Below are 17,190 nucleotides of genomic sequence, written 5' to 3'. Positions count from 1 at the left end.
AGCAAGCCCCATGGCAAGCACAGGAGCCTGCCAATTAATAGCTAAACAGCAATAACAGCTATAAATTTGACCTAGCACATTCCAGTCAAACCTGTCATTATCTCCAACCCTTCAATACCCACACTGGGTGCCAAAAAGGACTGCTGTGGTTTAACCCCAGCTGGCAACTGAGAGAATCAGAAGGGTAAAAGTGAGAAAACTCATGGGTTGAGATAAAGACAGTTTAGTAAGTAAAGCAAAAGCCGTGCACACAAGCAAAGCAAAACAAGGAATTCATTCACTCCTTCCCATGGGCAGGCAGGTGTTCAGCCATCTCCAGGAAAGCAGGGCTCCATCACACCTAACAGTTACTTGGGAAGACAATCGCCATCACTCCAAATGTCCCCCCCTTCCTTCTTCTTCCCCCAGCTTTATATGCTGAGCATGATGCCATATGGTATGGAATAGCCCTTTGGGCAGTTGGGGTCAGCTGTCCCAGCTGTGTCCCCTCCCAGCTTCTTGTGCACCCCCAGCGTCCTCGCTGGTGGGGTGGGGTGAGGAGCAGAAACGGCCTTGACTCTGTGTGACTCTATTGCTCAGCAATAGTGAAAACATCCCTGTATTATCAACACTGTTTTCAGCACAAATCCAAAAAGCATGGCCCCATACTAGCTACTATGAAGAAAATTAACTCTGTCCCAGCCAAAACCAGCACAACAAAGCTGTGATTTTCCATATTATCTTTAGCACAATTTATTAACAGTAGAAAAGTAAGTTTTCATTCGTGATCATCAGATGAGGACACTACAATTAGTCTCTTCTGTGACTGGTTCCTCCCTTGCCCTAGGCTCAACATTGTGGAAATTATCATTCCTCTACAAAGACTCAGCAGTGTTTCCTTTGTATAAGGGGCTACCTGGTTTCTTCTGGAGATTTTGTCCTGCCATTTGCACCCAATTTGCACACCAGTGGTGCTAGTGTTGACCATAGTTTTTGTTGTCACTGTGCTGTCTTTCTTATACTAGTCTCAGGTATCTTGGCACAGCAGCAAATTGATTTTGCTAGCATAAGATCAGCTCTTCTATGCTTGCTGACAAAAGTGTCAGAGACTGTTTCAAAGATAGACAAAAATACTGGGGAATTATTTTATCACAAGATGGCTAGGTTTTAAACCAGAAGATTAAGTTTGCTATGAGAAGGAGAGTTGCACAAACTTGTTTGATCAATAGAATCTGACCAGATTGATCAGTACACAAGTAGTTAAATACAGAAATAAGAAAAGTGACCTTGTGAAACTTCAGCTGAGAATTCATTTCTTCAGAGTCATCCAATAATCCCTAGGATTCTCTCTTGCTGCCAGACTGATCAGAAACACTACCACCTTCCCCTTTATTGGTACACAAGAAAACACATGGCTTACACATAGCTCTAATTAACATCATTAAAAACACAAGTCAAATTGGTTTCACATGAGATACAACAACAGAATCCAAACTAGCACCAAGAAACATGCTTATTCAACTGTAAGTAGTCACTTCCAAGAAACAGCACATGAAAGCTGTTCAACAGTCATATTACTTGCATTATAATACATTTGACAACTTGATTTATCAAATTCAGTTTTGAGAACAGTTCGGTGTTTGAAGCCTGAGGATAGCTGAAACAGTGTACATGGAAACCGATTTCCTAAATGAGAGCAGTGCAAGTGAAGATCTGCAAGGATCTAGCCAGACAGGAAATATGATTCATACCCTACAGCTTCTACCAGCCTCAGTAAGAGGCACAATTTATATCAGAGAAATATATTTATATCAGAGAAAAATACTGATCTACATGTTTAATCACTTTCACAGTATTTATATCAGAAAAAAATACTCATCTATATATTTAATTGCTTTTGCAGAGTAATAGTTACGAGATTGTTACTTTGTGAAGTCAGGTGCCGTCATCATTTAATCAGTCTTTTACTGATAAAAATCACTATCAGAACACACTAAGACTTTAAAAAGAATTAAATTCATTTCTAAATCTGATCAAGTTGGGAGAAAATTTTGCAGACCAGTGTTAACTGATTAAATTGGCTCAAGGTGATTAAGTTTACTTGCCAGCTTATGCTGGATAAATACTACAACAATAAATACTACAACAATTAAATCATTTAAAGGGTCCATGAAAGAATGCACCAGTTTAAACTGTTTAAAACCTCTTAATTAAATTGGTGCAACAACTTCTAGATGCACAAAACTAGATTCCGTGAGACAGTTCTGTTTTACAAGAGAAAAACAACAGCAGCAAAATTGCTGAAGGTAAATGGCAGAAATTCTGCTGTTAAAAGAAAGCAAGCAACCACAACAGCAAAGCAAGCAAAGACATAACCAAGTTACAGATAATGTATACGATAAGACAAACAAAAATCTTATAACGAAAATAGTATTACTGAATTGTGGCTGTCTTCCTCTAATCTGCCATATCTGAGAAAAATCCAGTCTCTCAATACTAGTGAACTTTTCTGGGGAGAAGAGGAAAACAGATACCCAGTAAGAGTTTATTAAGATTAAAATATATGTATAAAAATATACTTTATGACAATTTATCAGTATTACAGCAGCAGTATATACTATTGGCAGATATTCCATACCAGTCCCTTTGGGTTTTTTTTTTTGTATAAGTTAAAAACAAAATCCTTTCTTGTATTTTTAAAAATATTTGCTTCCTTGAGCTAATTAATTTTTCTTCTGTTCGCCATCTGTGTGTTCCTGTGGTCTCTGTTACTTAGTTATTGCAGAGGTCAATGCTTCAAAGATGAGGATGAAAATTTAGCAGATGGAAATCCTTTTGCAAAGGATAGCTGTTTTCATCTAGCACAAAATTGCTCCTAATTTCCAACAAATAGGATGCTTCCGTATCTGCTAGCAGCAAATGACACAGATCTGCTACGATTGTGCTGTAGGTTATATCTGAAGAGGGCACTGCAAAAGACATAACAATGCAATTTACTCTTTATTTTCATAACAGCACCTAACATGCAAGTTCCACCTCCATGAAAGCTACACTGAATTACTGGAAATGTAGCTCAACATCGGAATAGAAAATTCGCTTTTAAAAATATTTTTTAAAAATAATTGCTAAGACTGTTTCTCATTAAACTGTAACACCTGTGAGTCATGTAAAACACCCCTCAAGAAGTCAAACAGGATGTATCAAGGGAAGCCTGCATTGTCAGCTATTTCTAAAAACTGCTGAGAGATGCTACTTTGCATATAAGGAATCCATTTAGTTAATGAATACTTAGTTAAATAATGTATAATAAATGTTCATACCATCTCACCTCTTATTGTTGCTACCCCAACTTTGAACTTCTGAGTTTGTCAGACAGCAACTGAAGTGTCCGCTTTGAGGTTGGGGTTTTTTTGTAAGTCTCATACAATATGAGCAATCATCATATTTCCAGAACAATCTAATTCCAATACTAAATTGTCAATAACTAAAAATTTTACTTCCATTGTGAGCTTTGCTGCCTGTTTCTATCACAAGTAATTCATGAAACAGTACCTACTAATCTGTTCAGCCAGTCTGCAGGAATATTGAGGAAGATTTTTTCCATCAACTCAGACACCACATGAACATAAATTTCATATCCTCCATCTTCTACTGTCATCAAAGCAGGTCTAGATCAGAAAACAAGAGACTCTTGAAAGTTAGCTGCTATCTTTTTTTGATTGAAGCAAAATTTCTGAAGTAATACAATGTAATATTACCTTCCAACATAACACCAAGAACTAGAAAAACTAGAAAATCTCTATGCACTCATCTCTGTCAAATCTGTAGAGTTGGAATGAGTTTCAGATACATACACTGAATTTACTACTCAATGTTAAAATAACTTCTAGAGCTATCAAGTAAGCCTTACTTTCAGACAACTGCAGAAAACAATGCTTTAGCAGTGGTCTTTTCCTGGAAGACGATGAGAACTGCACTGTTATGAAATTAGTGTTATGTCATTTATGGCTTTGAACTTTATATAAATAAAGTATAAATATTAATATATAAGTATTTGTACCTACAAATAGACAAGGGATACATAAAGATTTGAAATGCAAAGTAGGGAGCAAGCTTAGGTGTATCAGTTGGAATTGTATCATCTGTATCAACATCACCTAATATTGTCTGTCTTAATACACCACTTCATAGCCACTACGTAATACCAAGATAGTATCTCTTGTACTATGACAAATACAAAATGGTTTCACATACCAAACAAGTAAAAAGCCCTCCTCTTCCTGGAAACCATTTTCTACATAGGATATGGTCAATATTATTTCTATTAGGTCTGAAATGAACCTGGTTAGGGACTGCTGTCCCACAAGCACTGGTCTTTCCAAATATTGCTATTTCACATGATTCAAGAGTGATATTGGATGACAAGCAACTGGTAAGAAGTTATCTTTTTTTTAGTACAGCTATTCCCTGTATTTCAAGTGTTTGTCTTCTTTCCAACCTGTCATTATTGATGCCATAGCTTTTTTATTGTTCCCCCAAATAAGCTATTGGTTTTTGCTATGCTTCTGTGAGATGATGAGACCTTAGCAGTCCTCTATAGCAATGTTCAACAGGTAGTTTGTTTGCTTTCAAGCTTCTGAGTGATTTTACTAAGCCTAATTGTTTATACAGCTGACACAGCTTCTACCCAACATATGCTCTTTGACTGCCCTGAGACTATTTACAGTTTGACCTGCAACATCTACACCATCACAATCCTGACACTTTTTAGAAAATCTGCACTGCTCTGATCAAAGCAGGATGCAATGCTCTTATCCTGATCATCCCACTGAAGAAACTAAAATAGTAAACATCAGGACATATCACAATAATGTAAGTCCCGGTTATAGCAATATTGGAACAGTACCAAAACAGTATATGTTAAATAAAGTAATAAAATAAGGCACAATCATCTTCAGCGCAGAACTTTTCAATGGGAGATGCCCCCAACAGGATAAGATGTGCTCACTGCAGAGACGGCAGGAGTGAAAGAAGGGCAGCCACTTCAAGAGACTAGCAGAGCTACACTGTCAAATAGGATCGTCAGCCAGTACTTCAGTGTATTGACAACTGGAATGTTATTAATAGATTAACATGATGCAGAATATACCTAACAGCACTAATTTGAATGCCTGTGAGGCATGAAGGCAAATGACTGCAAATATGCCACTTTCCCAGTAGGCAAATCATTTGACTTGCCATCTGTTAATCTAAAAGCTGCTGCTAAATTTCATATTCTCAAGTGAAGTGATCAAAAGAGATAAGAGAACTCCATGTCTGATTATCTGTGGGATCATTTCAAATCTGTTGATTTAGACAGAAACCAAGGCCCAGACTATTTGCAGTCATTAAAGACTGCTGGCTCCCTTCATGAGAGAAAGCTTAACGATAGTACACTTATATGCTCAGCTTCCCAAATAATTGTGGGCAATTGCTATTTTATCTCTGACTAAATGTATTTTGGTTTAGACAATTTATGCTGAAGTACGTGAAAATTATTATGACTTCCAGAAATACTAAATTAATATTTTGGAAACAGTATAATTAACTTAAATATGTTTGCAGAGAAATGTACTAAGATATGTTGAAAAATTTAAAGCTTTCAAAAAACATAGGCAAATATGGTTTACAGGTGTAACTCGCAAACCAAGTGATGCATTAGGAAAGATTAATTTTGCTTCATTCCTGGTTATTATACGCTGACTACCTGTTTCTCAGTTCATACTCTGTTCTCAAGGTCATCTAAGTCTCCTTTCAGATAATCTCATTTACTTCAACAAGAGTGAACTGTCATGGTAAGAAAGAAAATTCAACACAGCCTTCAAAACAGAGCCTAGCACTGTTAATTTTCTTTCACTAGCACCACAGAAAAATCCAATTTTGTGATTACATTTCTTCTTAAATACCACTGTTTTTAATATGGTGAATTTAAATAATTTTAAAAGTTAGAAACATATTTAAGGATATAACTAAATTTCACTAAAACATACATAGTTCTACTAAAATATTCCTTAGAGGCTACTGAGTAAATAGTCTTTAGCACCTGTATACAAAGCTGGTGATGCATGCCAGTGAAATGGGCTTTTCTGCTAGTACAGAAGGGTTAGATTAAATCCCTGTTGAGTATCTAGGAATCTCTTATCTCATTACCGCTACTGTTAAAATGTTCCTCTTTAAGTGACAAGCACTCATTGGTATAGACTGAAAAATGAATTATCTGAAGGGAACACTACCATCATACCAAATTCCAGGGAAAAGATGCTAGGAAGGTGAAAGTTTGGGCAAAAACAGATATAAGAAACAAGGACCTGTCTGTGGTCCTTGGATATCTGAAATCTAGGAGGTGAGCTCTGAAATACAAAATATTTTTCCTTGTCTTAGTTGTCATGATTTCTTCTAGCTTGATATTCATATTGTCCTAGCTCAAAAAGAATATGGACATATTTACACACATTATATGACAGCACTTATGTAAAGTTTAAATTTCTAGGATCTTCTGCCTCATTGTTACTGCTACTGTTAAAGTGTTCAGTGTTTGGGTATCTAACAGAAAAAAAAGCTATCTAAGCTCATACACATGCATCTATCTTAAGCTTGTTTCTTCAGCATCTGAAGGAAAAGATGAGCTTCACTGCAATCACAGCAGATTAACGAAACTGGGCTCCTACATTTCAAAGGAAAAAGATGATAGGGGATGAATTCACTGACCTACAGTATTGAAACATTTTAAGGCTATGTAAGTCTCTTAAATACCAAGATCCCGTCATAATATCATAGTGTCATATTTCGTATCATAGTGTCTATTTCATATCTTAAATATTCACACTCTTAAAATTAAAAAAATTTCTATGTTAGGTTAATAAATTACTACATTCCCTGAATCAAAGAAGCAAATCAAATTACAGACTAATCCTACGTTTTAAGTCTGCAGTGTTTAGTATTATTACATTTACTCATACTAAGTAGAAAACAATATGCAGATTTTACTCCCAAGGAGATGTTGGTAGCTATTGCATTGCTAGAAAGAGAGCATACTGAACTTACTACCTCCTTACATTGAGGGATTAAAAGCAATCTGAGATAAGGGGACATGAATTAGCAAACTACAGGAAAAAAAATGTCATTTTCTACTAGTTGTGCATGCAAATTTTATAAACAAGGCTAACACTAACCATTGACATAACAAGCTGTTGAGTAGCACAATAATGCTAGGACAGAATATTTAGTTAGTAAGTTAATATTATTTTAACAAGATATTCCTTTAGCAAGAGACAGATTTTTCTCCTGTTAAGATGTAAATGTACTAAGTTACCCTACAATATAGAATCTGGAAATACTACCAAGGAGATGCATTCTTACTAAACTAAGTCAGAGCAAATTTTCAGTGCAAAAATTACAGACTTTTCTTTGAAAAAGTTGTGCATTTAAGTTCCACATCAAGATGTGTTCACACGCTGAGAATAAAAACATTGGAAATCTTTATCATTTTTCTATCACCTTTTGTGCGAGAGAGTAAATTGAGGTCCTTCAGGACCACATAAGAGGTCATAATCTTATGACAGAAAGGGGGAACCTTTTCAGTTAAGAAAAAATTCTTTGCACTTAATCCTCCCTCATAGGAAAAAAAATAGCATATAAACTTGAAGATGCAAGACTATTTTGCTCAGAGGAAAAAGACTAAGTCACTACCTTGGTTAGAAAAATGGGATTCTAGTATTTAAATCAAAGCCAAGTGAGAAACTATTGAGTATGCAATGATTCATTAAACTCACCATGAAATAGTTTAGGAATAATTTTAGAAAGAATTTTGGTAGAAAATTTACATATTCTAGAATCTATCTTACATCTATGATTGTCTCAATTAACCTTCTCTACCTATGTCTTTCAAGTCGCTATGATACTTACATTTCAAAAGCCTAAGATAAATCTAAGAATTGAACAATTAGTTAATAATATTGTTCCTACATCAACTGGATCTGTTTAGTTTATTTTCTCTAAGTAAATATGCATATGCATCTTGTCTCACAGTGCCATCTGCTGATAATTTAGTATCTCTGCTCCCTATGAGAATGTTTATTGAAAACATTTGTTAATATTATTTCTGCAAGGATAAAATTGATTAATCGGTTTAAAAATATGGGTGTGGATTCACACAATTTCAAACTTTGGCTGAAACAAGATGCCCAAGGAATTTTTCCTTTGTTCCTCAAGCTTCTGCTCCATCTTAGCTTACTGACACCATACTGGGTAAACCTCATTACTGCATGACATAGTATTCAAAGAAATTAAAAAATTAGATTTAAACAAAGAATATCACCTATAAATACTGGCAATATAATACAGCAATTCAAGAACAGCTCCTTGAAAATTCATTAGAAAAACAGGAATTGCTAACCACACCTTAAATACAGAAATTTATATATGAGGGAACTTAAAATGGAGAAAGTTGTAGTTTACTTCCCTAATAGTACACATTATTTTAATTTTGTTTACCTGTAGAATGTTTTTACTTTGTTGTATGGCAAACATCTAATACATTGCTTGTAGATCATGTTCTCATCTGCCTGTAGTTCCAAACCACATTTAGCACAACCTGAATATGTAATCATAGGCAGAGAAGCCAAAATACACTCCAGTGAAGTGTCAGCACAGAAGATGAGTTGCTTGTACTGACCAGTTGAAATGGTAAACTTCAGTTCTAAGATATGGGCTTTCACTTGAACGACTCCTACAAAAACAACAATTTCAATCAAATCTGCATTCAGTTTTATTCATAACTGAAAGCAAAAGCAAGGGTTACAGGTGATTCAAAACCAAAATAATTATCACTAAAACTCTATGAATTTTTTTCCTTTAGTAGCACATGCTCATATTTTTAGAGATTATTTATGCAGTGAAAAATCACTGTGGTTAAATATTATCTAAAAATTGTATAAGTACTACATTTTTAGGTACTATTGTGGTAGATGCCAGTATAGAAGAGCCTGGTTAAGGGATCAAGAGATTAGAATTGTGCAAATAATTTCCAATTGCTTTTCTTCTGTGCTAATTCAAAGACACTGAAAAGCATAGCTTTAACAACTTAGCTTTCCACTATTTATACATAAACTAGAGTTAAATGCTGCAATACCAACTTTATTTAGTTAGTTCTTAATGTTTAACACCAACCTTAGCAATCTTCTAGGTTTATCTGGGAGGAGGTGACTGTGTAAAATGTATTCTTTGTTTTGTAAGAAGTTTTCAATAGCAGTAGCTATTTTACTCTTGGTTTAGAGAATTCCAGTTTTGGAGAAATACTATTCGACAAACTTTCAGTGACTATCACATCATTACTAGACTGATTTGGCATGCACAACAAAAGGCAGCATTTCTCCCTATGTTCCAAAGCTATCTTTATATGGTACCACATACAACACCTATCTTACCTCTGGGCTCACTGAATGAAGGCTGCATTCACAGTTTGGCTGGGTACTGAGCCACAGCCTCCAGAATAAAATCAGACTCCCAGAACTGCACTAACTTAAAAAAAAAAGGCATTTTACTTGATCAACAGACCATCTATTTTGCTTAGTTATGCACTGCACAACAGACATTACAGACCTACAGATAACAACTTTACCTGAGTATTTTTCCTCCAGATGTGCTGAGAGCGTTGTCATTTGCATGACAGATGTTTTGCTTTTCTGAAACTTTTCTTTAAATTCAATTGCCCTTTTGTCATCATCAAACAAGCACTCATAAGATGACCACGGAGTTGTATGCAGTTCAAAGTCACCTGAGACAGAACTATGTTGAACCAAAAGGTATTTAAAGTCCCATATGTGATCTACAGAACAAAAAAGCAAACACAAGAGTTTACTTTCTATACCTTGGATAATTTATAGAAAGCCAAGGTCACTTACAAGATTGAGAAACAAATCAGCAAGACATTCTCATATGGTCAGCTCTGGCAACTTTATTTCAAGCCTGATGACATGTAGGGTTTTTCCTTTCCCTATAAACTTTGCATGAGTGCTCCCATAACAGAATGATGCTTTCATTTCACTTGTACTGAATTCAGCTTTCAAGTCAACTAAACTTTTTGAAAAAGAAACTAGTTCTGAAATTTCTTGTTAGCTCTAATAAGGAAAAGTTGGCAGTCTAGAAGAAAAATAATCTTCATGTTATTAATAAATTTCCATCTTTAATATATATTTTTAAATCTTCTATCTCCATAATGCTCTGATTTAAAAATATTAATTCATCTTCCATCTTCCAATTGACTCTGTAATAAAGAAAAATACTTTAAAAAATTGAGATTACAGAAGAGTAATATATTTTGGGTTGTCCTTCACTTTTTAATAAGAATCCAGTATTTACCTACTAATCAAGTCTGATAACCATTTAGGCTGTTATTTTTTCCCATGTTTGCTCAAGCTGAAAGTTGCAGCCAAAATAATTTTTGGAAATAAGGTTAGAAAAATACTTTCAGCTCAAGCTGAAAGTTGCAGCCAAAATAATAATTTTTGGAAATAAAGTTAGAAAAATACAGATTTTTTAAAAAAATGTATTCAAGTGTCTGTATAAGCATTTTATTAGCATGTTTTAGTATTTTCATATTTTAGATTAGTCTGATTTTTGGTGGTACCTTGCTAAAATTGCAAGCTCCTAAAAAATCTGCTGTCGGACACAATGTTTACAGTAAAATACTCCAAAAGAACTTCTCTGAGCATCAGTCTTGTTTCATGCACCTCATATATGAGTAGAGATCTTGCACCCCCCCCAAACTGAGTATGCTCCAGTCCAAAGCAAGATTCAGGCAGTAACACTAGAGCAACACTGAGGGAAAATCTAAAGGAAACAAATTGGTACTTGTCAAGAGGGGCTATATGGAAGTGGAGGACATAGTCTAACTAGGGTACAAGATTTGGTTGATACCTGAATTTAATCTATTATTCAGATCTTCAACATTCCCCTGTTGATTAGAAAACTGATCACAAAACATGAGTAAACTACAAGTAATCAAGTTTACAGAAATGTATTTAATTAAATCAATCTTTCTTTTTTTGTAATCTAAAGCTTGGACTCAAGCTTGGACTGATTTTTAACAAGAGATGAATAATAAATTTAGCTTTTACTGGCAATAATTTTTAGATGCTCTAGAACTGTATAGTCTTATGCACTTTATTTTAAGTATGTAGAGAGTTTAAAAATTACAAGTCTCCATACCTTCCTCTACAAGACTATGAGGTTTCTAATCTGCTAGTACAACCAGTAAACACATACCACAGTTGATCTATGACTCCTAGCAAGGATGGACATTGTGCTCTTCCTGTAACCCACTCACACTATTTAGCTCTTGTGTATGCTTTAGTATCGTGTGAATTTATCTTTTTGGCTATCTTGCTGGGATCAAATGTTCATGGCTTGTCTGTGTTTAAGTAATTGAACAGTTGAGAAATAACTTTTTTCTTGAATTTCAGATAAGCCTTTAATCATTAAAATGCCAGCTTCTAGGCGCACAGAACACTAGCTGGAGAATAAGACACAAGCTTTACATCAAATTAAACACTTAATACTACAGAGATCTACATCTTATACTTTTTTGCTTTAAGTATCAGAGAATGATATATTATTGTCTTAGAAATTACCTTTGGGATCTTCTTTTGCAGCTACAAAAATTTTTAAAATTCTCTATTTTGAAAAGTGTAATATTCCAGCATACTAAATTCTATAAAATTTCTAAGCATCTAATGAACAGCATAGACCTGCTCACACTGAAGTATGCACAAAAATAAGAGCCATGTAGGTATTATGTAGTAAAGTTAATTGGTTAATACTTAAATTGGACCAAGTAGTTTAAGAGGTAGGTCTTGCAGTTAAGTGATTTCTAGGAGTGGAGATTACTTATAAATCGAAGCAGAACTGGCAGAATTCAGAGTGTCTGCATTTAATAGGCAAAGATTCGCTATGAGGTTGTTTAACCTTTCTGGGTTTTATTTTGTGCTACACGAAAACTGGCTTTTTAGGCAGACATATTCAGCACTTCAAGTAATACGGCATTTACTTCCTAAGTAAATTCTGATCCATTGATCAGAAATACAAACTCTTAAGTTATCAATTTTAAAAAAACCTAGTTTCACTTATTTTAAAAGAACAAAGCCAGGAATAAAACAAAATCCGGTAGTAGTCACTGCTAAAACACAGGCTATGTAAATCTTTCAAGAGATGTTTTTAGTCAGTTACGGCTAGACTTGATAGCAAGACCATTCATTAGGATATAAAGCCTGACACTGTAGTAAGGTGGAAAGCAGAGAATGAAAATCAGAAGTAGAAAAGAAAACAGCAATTAATGCTAAACCAGACAACAACAAGGAAGACTCAGCAAGACTGATAACATAGTTAACATTCAACACTCAAGTTATTTTTTTTTAATAGTTACATAACTAGGCACAAGTGCATCTTGTGTCTAGATTCAAGTTTCTAAATACTCATGCTTTCTCAGTCTTCTAAAGTGCGTGCATTCAAATTCTGGGAGACATGTTGAAATTGGTATCAAATATGTTGCCCTTCCAAGGGGAGTATTTAAAGGTTGAATGGGAAAATGTTACCAGCTGAGCATTTTAAAGATATTAATAGCATCACAAAAATCCTTTTACAGCTACCTATAGGTACAAGGACTTTACCTTTTTTCCTTTGAAGTTGAGGACACCAGGCAGCCCCTGCTCCCCACAGCACCATCCTATAGTGTTGATCTCTGTTCTGTTCTACTGTTAGAATAATTTTTCTTTGGTTGCCACCTCTGTAGCTATACACAGCTTCTGAAAGAGTTTGAAATTATGACTTCTACAGTAAAAAGCATATAAACACACAAAACCACATGCCTCAATATTAAGATGAAATCATGCTGCTATTGTATTTAATGGTACAATTATAAGCAAACAAGAATATACCTACAATTTCTTCAGGACAGAATGAAAGCAATCTGATTTCTTCAGCAACATGAATCTAGTTTGAAGGAATGCATAAAGTATATTAATTTACCTTTATCCACCTAAATACTCAGCAACTGGACACCTCCCTTTGAAACAGCAGGTATCTGAGCATCTTTCAGCTCCCACTCATCCCAACTGGTATAAATGGAAAGAAATTGTACTCAATCTCTCAGCAACAGACTGTCATAACTGGCAGTTAAAGTTACTGTAACTTCTGTGGAATACACTGAAAGAAACATTTCTCTAGAAGTTTTCACATAAAAGAAAACTATAGCCATGTACAAGCACACTAAGAGGATTAGTAACAGTACATATAAATTGAAACAGTTAAGATCGCTACAGCACTCGTAACCCAGGATACTGTCTGTAAGTTTCAGTTCCACACTAAAACTACAATATTTTTCATAAACAAATAATTTTTGAACAATAACTCTTGCTTTAAATATTAACAGTTCTGAGATTTATGTACAATAATAAATTATGAAGATTTCTATCTTCAAAATTTTCTATTTATAAGGAATAAACATGATATTGACAGTGTTGGTAAAAATTTGAATCTTTCTAATACAAGCACTAATACAAAATGATAGTGCAATATGATCAAATTTATGTGCAAAGCTTGAAATCAAGCACTGAGAAACAGTGGTACTGTAAAGAAAAGATAATCAGAACAGTTATGCAGGGAAAAGAGAGGAAGACTTCTTTTCCAGGTGGGAACAGTGGTCTTTAACTGCCCAAAGCATGTTAAAAAAACATGGCAAGACACTGCACAAAATACTGAGAATGCCCCAAGATAATTTGGTTTTGTTAATTTCAGAAGGTGGAGAAGATGTGAGGAAGCAGCTGTAAGGCCCGATTATGAAGAAATGGAAACAAATTATCAGTTTTAACATGGAAAATTGCTTCAACAAAAGGAATCCTGAAATAACTGTATTCACTATTAGAAGAAAAGGAATGTGTGACAGAAGAATAAACTCAAAAAATCAGTACATAGACTGTTGACTATGATTCTTTGGGGAAGAAGAGTCTTTACAATAAAAATATACAGGTAACTCAGATTTCCAAAACAAATTCTATTAATGAGGTTGTTCTCTGTTGTGCCTATGCCGAGAAACAGGAGTATCACAGTAAGGCATCTTAGTAGTTTCACACTGTGCATTTTCCAGTGTTGAAAATCAAAAAGAACTTGTACAAAAAGGCACACAATTAAGGATTATTGTGAAGAAATATTACACATATTTAAGAAACCAGGAATGCTTAGCTTTAAAAATCTATTCTAAGTAGGAAAAAATAGAAAGAAAGAAACAAGAAATGTTCCCAATAAAACATTAGAAAAGAGCAACACAGTTCCATTATAAAGTAAGAAAGGCAAGCAAATCCTAAACCAGTAGATTAAAATAATCAATAGCTTATTTCATTCTGAAGAACACATGATTTATAGTGCAATAAAATTTTCCTTTAATGACAGGATGCTTACATGGAAGGTAGTTGGCAGGTGAGCTTTGAATTAGTAAAGCTTGACTGTCCCACATGACATTTTCATAAACCAGCCCCCTTTCTCAAGCAGTGGTCTACAGCAAGAATGTAGCTCTCTAATTTCAAGAGCCGTTAAAAAAACCTATTTATGTTCCTCCACCATAACTGCAGTATTTCCCTCTTTTCAGCACTCCTGCTATACACACCTATCTTCCCTGAAAAGGATTTCGAGCTCACATTCCTCATACCCAAGATATTCCTGCTGCCATTCCACCTCCCAACACTATACTTCGTACCTGTATCTCTCCTCAATCCTCCATCTTATGGAAGATCAGGTGCCACACTATTTGGAGCTGTGGAGATGCTCAAGCCATCTCACTGACAAGTCAATACATTAGTAACTGCAGTCTGTGGCGAGTGCTCATTCCTTAGTGAAAACACACGAATCCCTCAGTAAGTAGAAACACTGATTATCAGTGCCCACTGCCTGCATGCTTCTCCCACAGATGTGTATGCTATTGATCGGCACTAGGGTGCAGTAACCTCCTTTCAGCAGCTGACTACATTAATCATTTCCTTGCTGTCTCTAACTCCATTTCTCTAAATGCTATGCCCCCCATGAGTGCATCATTACAAAGGTTTTACTTGCGATTCCTATGTCAAACAGCAGTGTATGGAAAGGGAAACAACCAGAATTGCCTTGCAAAATTACTATTTAAGTTTCACCTGTTGTTGAAGTTCTGGAAGTTGAAGTCTAGTGCCTGAACTTACCTGTTAATATGGCAATGTTGATAATCTTCAAGACTGAGTGAACCAATGTATTTGGCTGGAGCTGGTCTAGCTGCATATACTGAACACTATCCAGTCTCTGAACTTGTCTTTGTGGAATATCTCTGAAGTGTGGAAATTCTGATGATATGTATGCCAATAAACCATGGAGAACACCACCATCCACTATAGGATAAACTTATATGAAAACACAAAGTTAGAGGGACACCCTTTTTTTTTTTTAAGCTTAAAAGAATAAATTTTATCAGTTGGTACATATTTACACTGACAAAACCAAAACCGTTTCACAGTAATTCTAATTCTTGAGATGTGTAACACTCGATCCAAAATTAAACTGTACTTCATCTGCCTCCTCTACTTCACTTGCCTCCTCTTGATAACATCCCAAAGTTAAGCTAAGTACAATATTTTAAATTACACCAAGAATAGGAAAGAAATCTTGTATCATAGCTTGGTAAGAAGAATAGCCTTTCTTGATAATTTACCCCAGAACCTGCCTTAAATAGCTGGCAATAATGGACATGAGGAAGACAGTAAGAACAATGCAAGCTCATGGTGATACTTCCACTGTACTTTCCCCTTAGTCTCCAACCCTCCATGGCTCAGGTATCTTTAAAGACTTTGTGCTTAATAGCCTGCAATGAATTACTTTCCCTGAATGTATCTACTTACTCTTTAAGCCTCTAAAATTTTTGCAAAAAATTTAATCCTCATGAAATCTTAGACATCTTATGGTTGAGTCCTGGAATAATTGCTGTTTCTTACACTAAGCTCAAATAATTCAGTTTTTCAGAGTTTTGAATGGTAACCACCCAACTTTACCATAAACTCCACGTAACTATCTGATGTCATCATGCCCACATCTTGTCCACAGGTGTTCCTGTCATACTTTCCTCTAGTGTTTTATACATCTCAGTTGCTCACATTTCCATTTTATCCTGTGTATGAAGCATTGCCAACAAAATCGAGTACTTTAAATAGCTATTTTTCTGTGATTTTTGTGGAAACTTTGGCACAACAATCTTACATTCTTCTGGATTGAGAGCTGAGCAGTTCCCCAGATTCAGTAACTGACTGGTAAATGTAGATTGCAGCATGATTTCTCCACACCAAAGATTCTCATACATCATTATATCTGCAAGAAAAAACCAACCTCATCAACTCATGTATCAACAATATTGAAGTGTATCATACTTTTCTTGACTATAGAACCATCATACATATAAGCGTGAAAGACAGTTTGAAAGAGATCACTTGGAAACAAAGTGATCTTTTTTTCATCTACCAACATCATTTACAATGAGTTAATCAAATTTTCTCAATAGTTTGATGTAATTCTTCAATTCATATAAAATATTCAATAGTCTCATAGCACATGAGTGTGAATATTCAATAGTCTCATAGCATATGTATAAGTGAAGTGGGTGACTGTATTGGGTAAATTATTATTGTGCAACATTTCAGAATGAGTAGTAAAGTACTAGGCTTACCCAGAAACACTTCTGATTTATTTTGAGATAAGAATGTCTAAGAAAAGAAAAAGCTCAGCTTATCTCCAATATCTTTAAAATATCTACCTTTGCACCTACCTATAAGCACTTCACTCTTAAAGAGAAGTGGGCATCTTAACCTGCAGAAGTATTCAATCCATTTTATATTGTGTAGGTTTTTGCACATTGCAAAACCTAAATGGCCAAATCACTATCAAGTTCTCATCAACTCCAGCCCTAAATTAGGTGCAATATCATTTTTATAATACTGCATTCTCTTACACAAGATGTGTTCTCTTTATTAAAGAGGGAGGGTTTTGCTCCTATTAGGTATTAAAGAGTACAAAGGATTTATCAGGAAGAATCTTCTTTATTAGCTGACATGTTATGGAGAAGGTGAATTGCAAACAGCATTTTATATTTCTGCAGTCTATGTCAGTTAC

The 17,190-nt window shown here is 35.0% G+C and overlaps 1 protein-coding gene across 8 annotated transcripts in view; it reads right to left on the bottom strand.

Moving 5' to 3' along the window:
- Positions 1–721: 721 nt before the first annotated feature.
- SHLD2 (shieldin complex subunit 2) overlaps positions 722–17,190 on the bottom strand; it is a 44,548-nt gene continuing 28,079 nt past the window's right edge. For 5 of the 8 annotated variants that reach the window (XM_072869426.1, XM_072869428.1, XM_072869425.1 and 2 more), the window contains 7 exons: positions 16,285–16,392; positions 15,240–15,434; positions 12,684–12,818; positions 9,638–9,844; positions 8,512–8,746; positions 3,532–3,647; positions 722–2,948 (listed from right to left, as the gene is read on the bottom strand). In XM_072869426.1, the coding sequence (XP_072725527.1) occupies positions 2,776–2,948; positions 3,532–3,647; positions 8,512–8,746; positions 9,638–9,844; positions 12,684–12,818; positions 15,240–15,434; positions 16,285–16,392 (1,169 nt within the window). In that variant the 3' untranslated portion in view covers positions 722–2,775. Of the gene's footprint in view, positions 2,949–3,531; positions 3,648–8,511; positions 8,747–9,455; positions 9,538–9,637; positions 9,845–12,683; positions 12,819–15,239; positions 15,435–16,284; positions 16,393–17,190 lie in introns of those variants that run through there. The other 3 variants (XM_072869431.1, XM_072869432.1, XM_072869433.1) reach the window with 3 other exon arrangements.

The sequence above is a fragment of the Ciconia boyciana genome, chromosome 8 (assembly GCF_034638445.1).
Source record: "Ciconia boyciana chromosome 8, ASM3463844v1, whole genome shotgun sequence".
Classification (NCBI taxonomy): domain Eukaryota; kingdom Metazoa; phylum Chordata; class Aves; order Ciconiiformes; family Ciconiidae; genus Ciconia; species Ciconia boyciana.
This window is presented reverse-complemented; position numbering and strand designations above follow the sequence as displayed.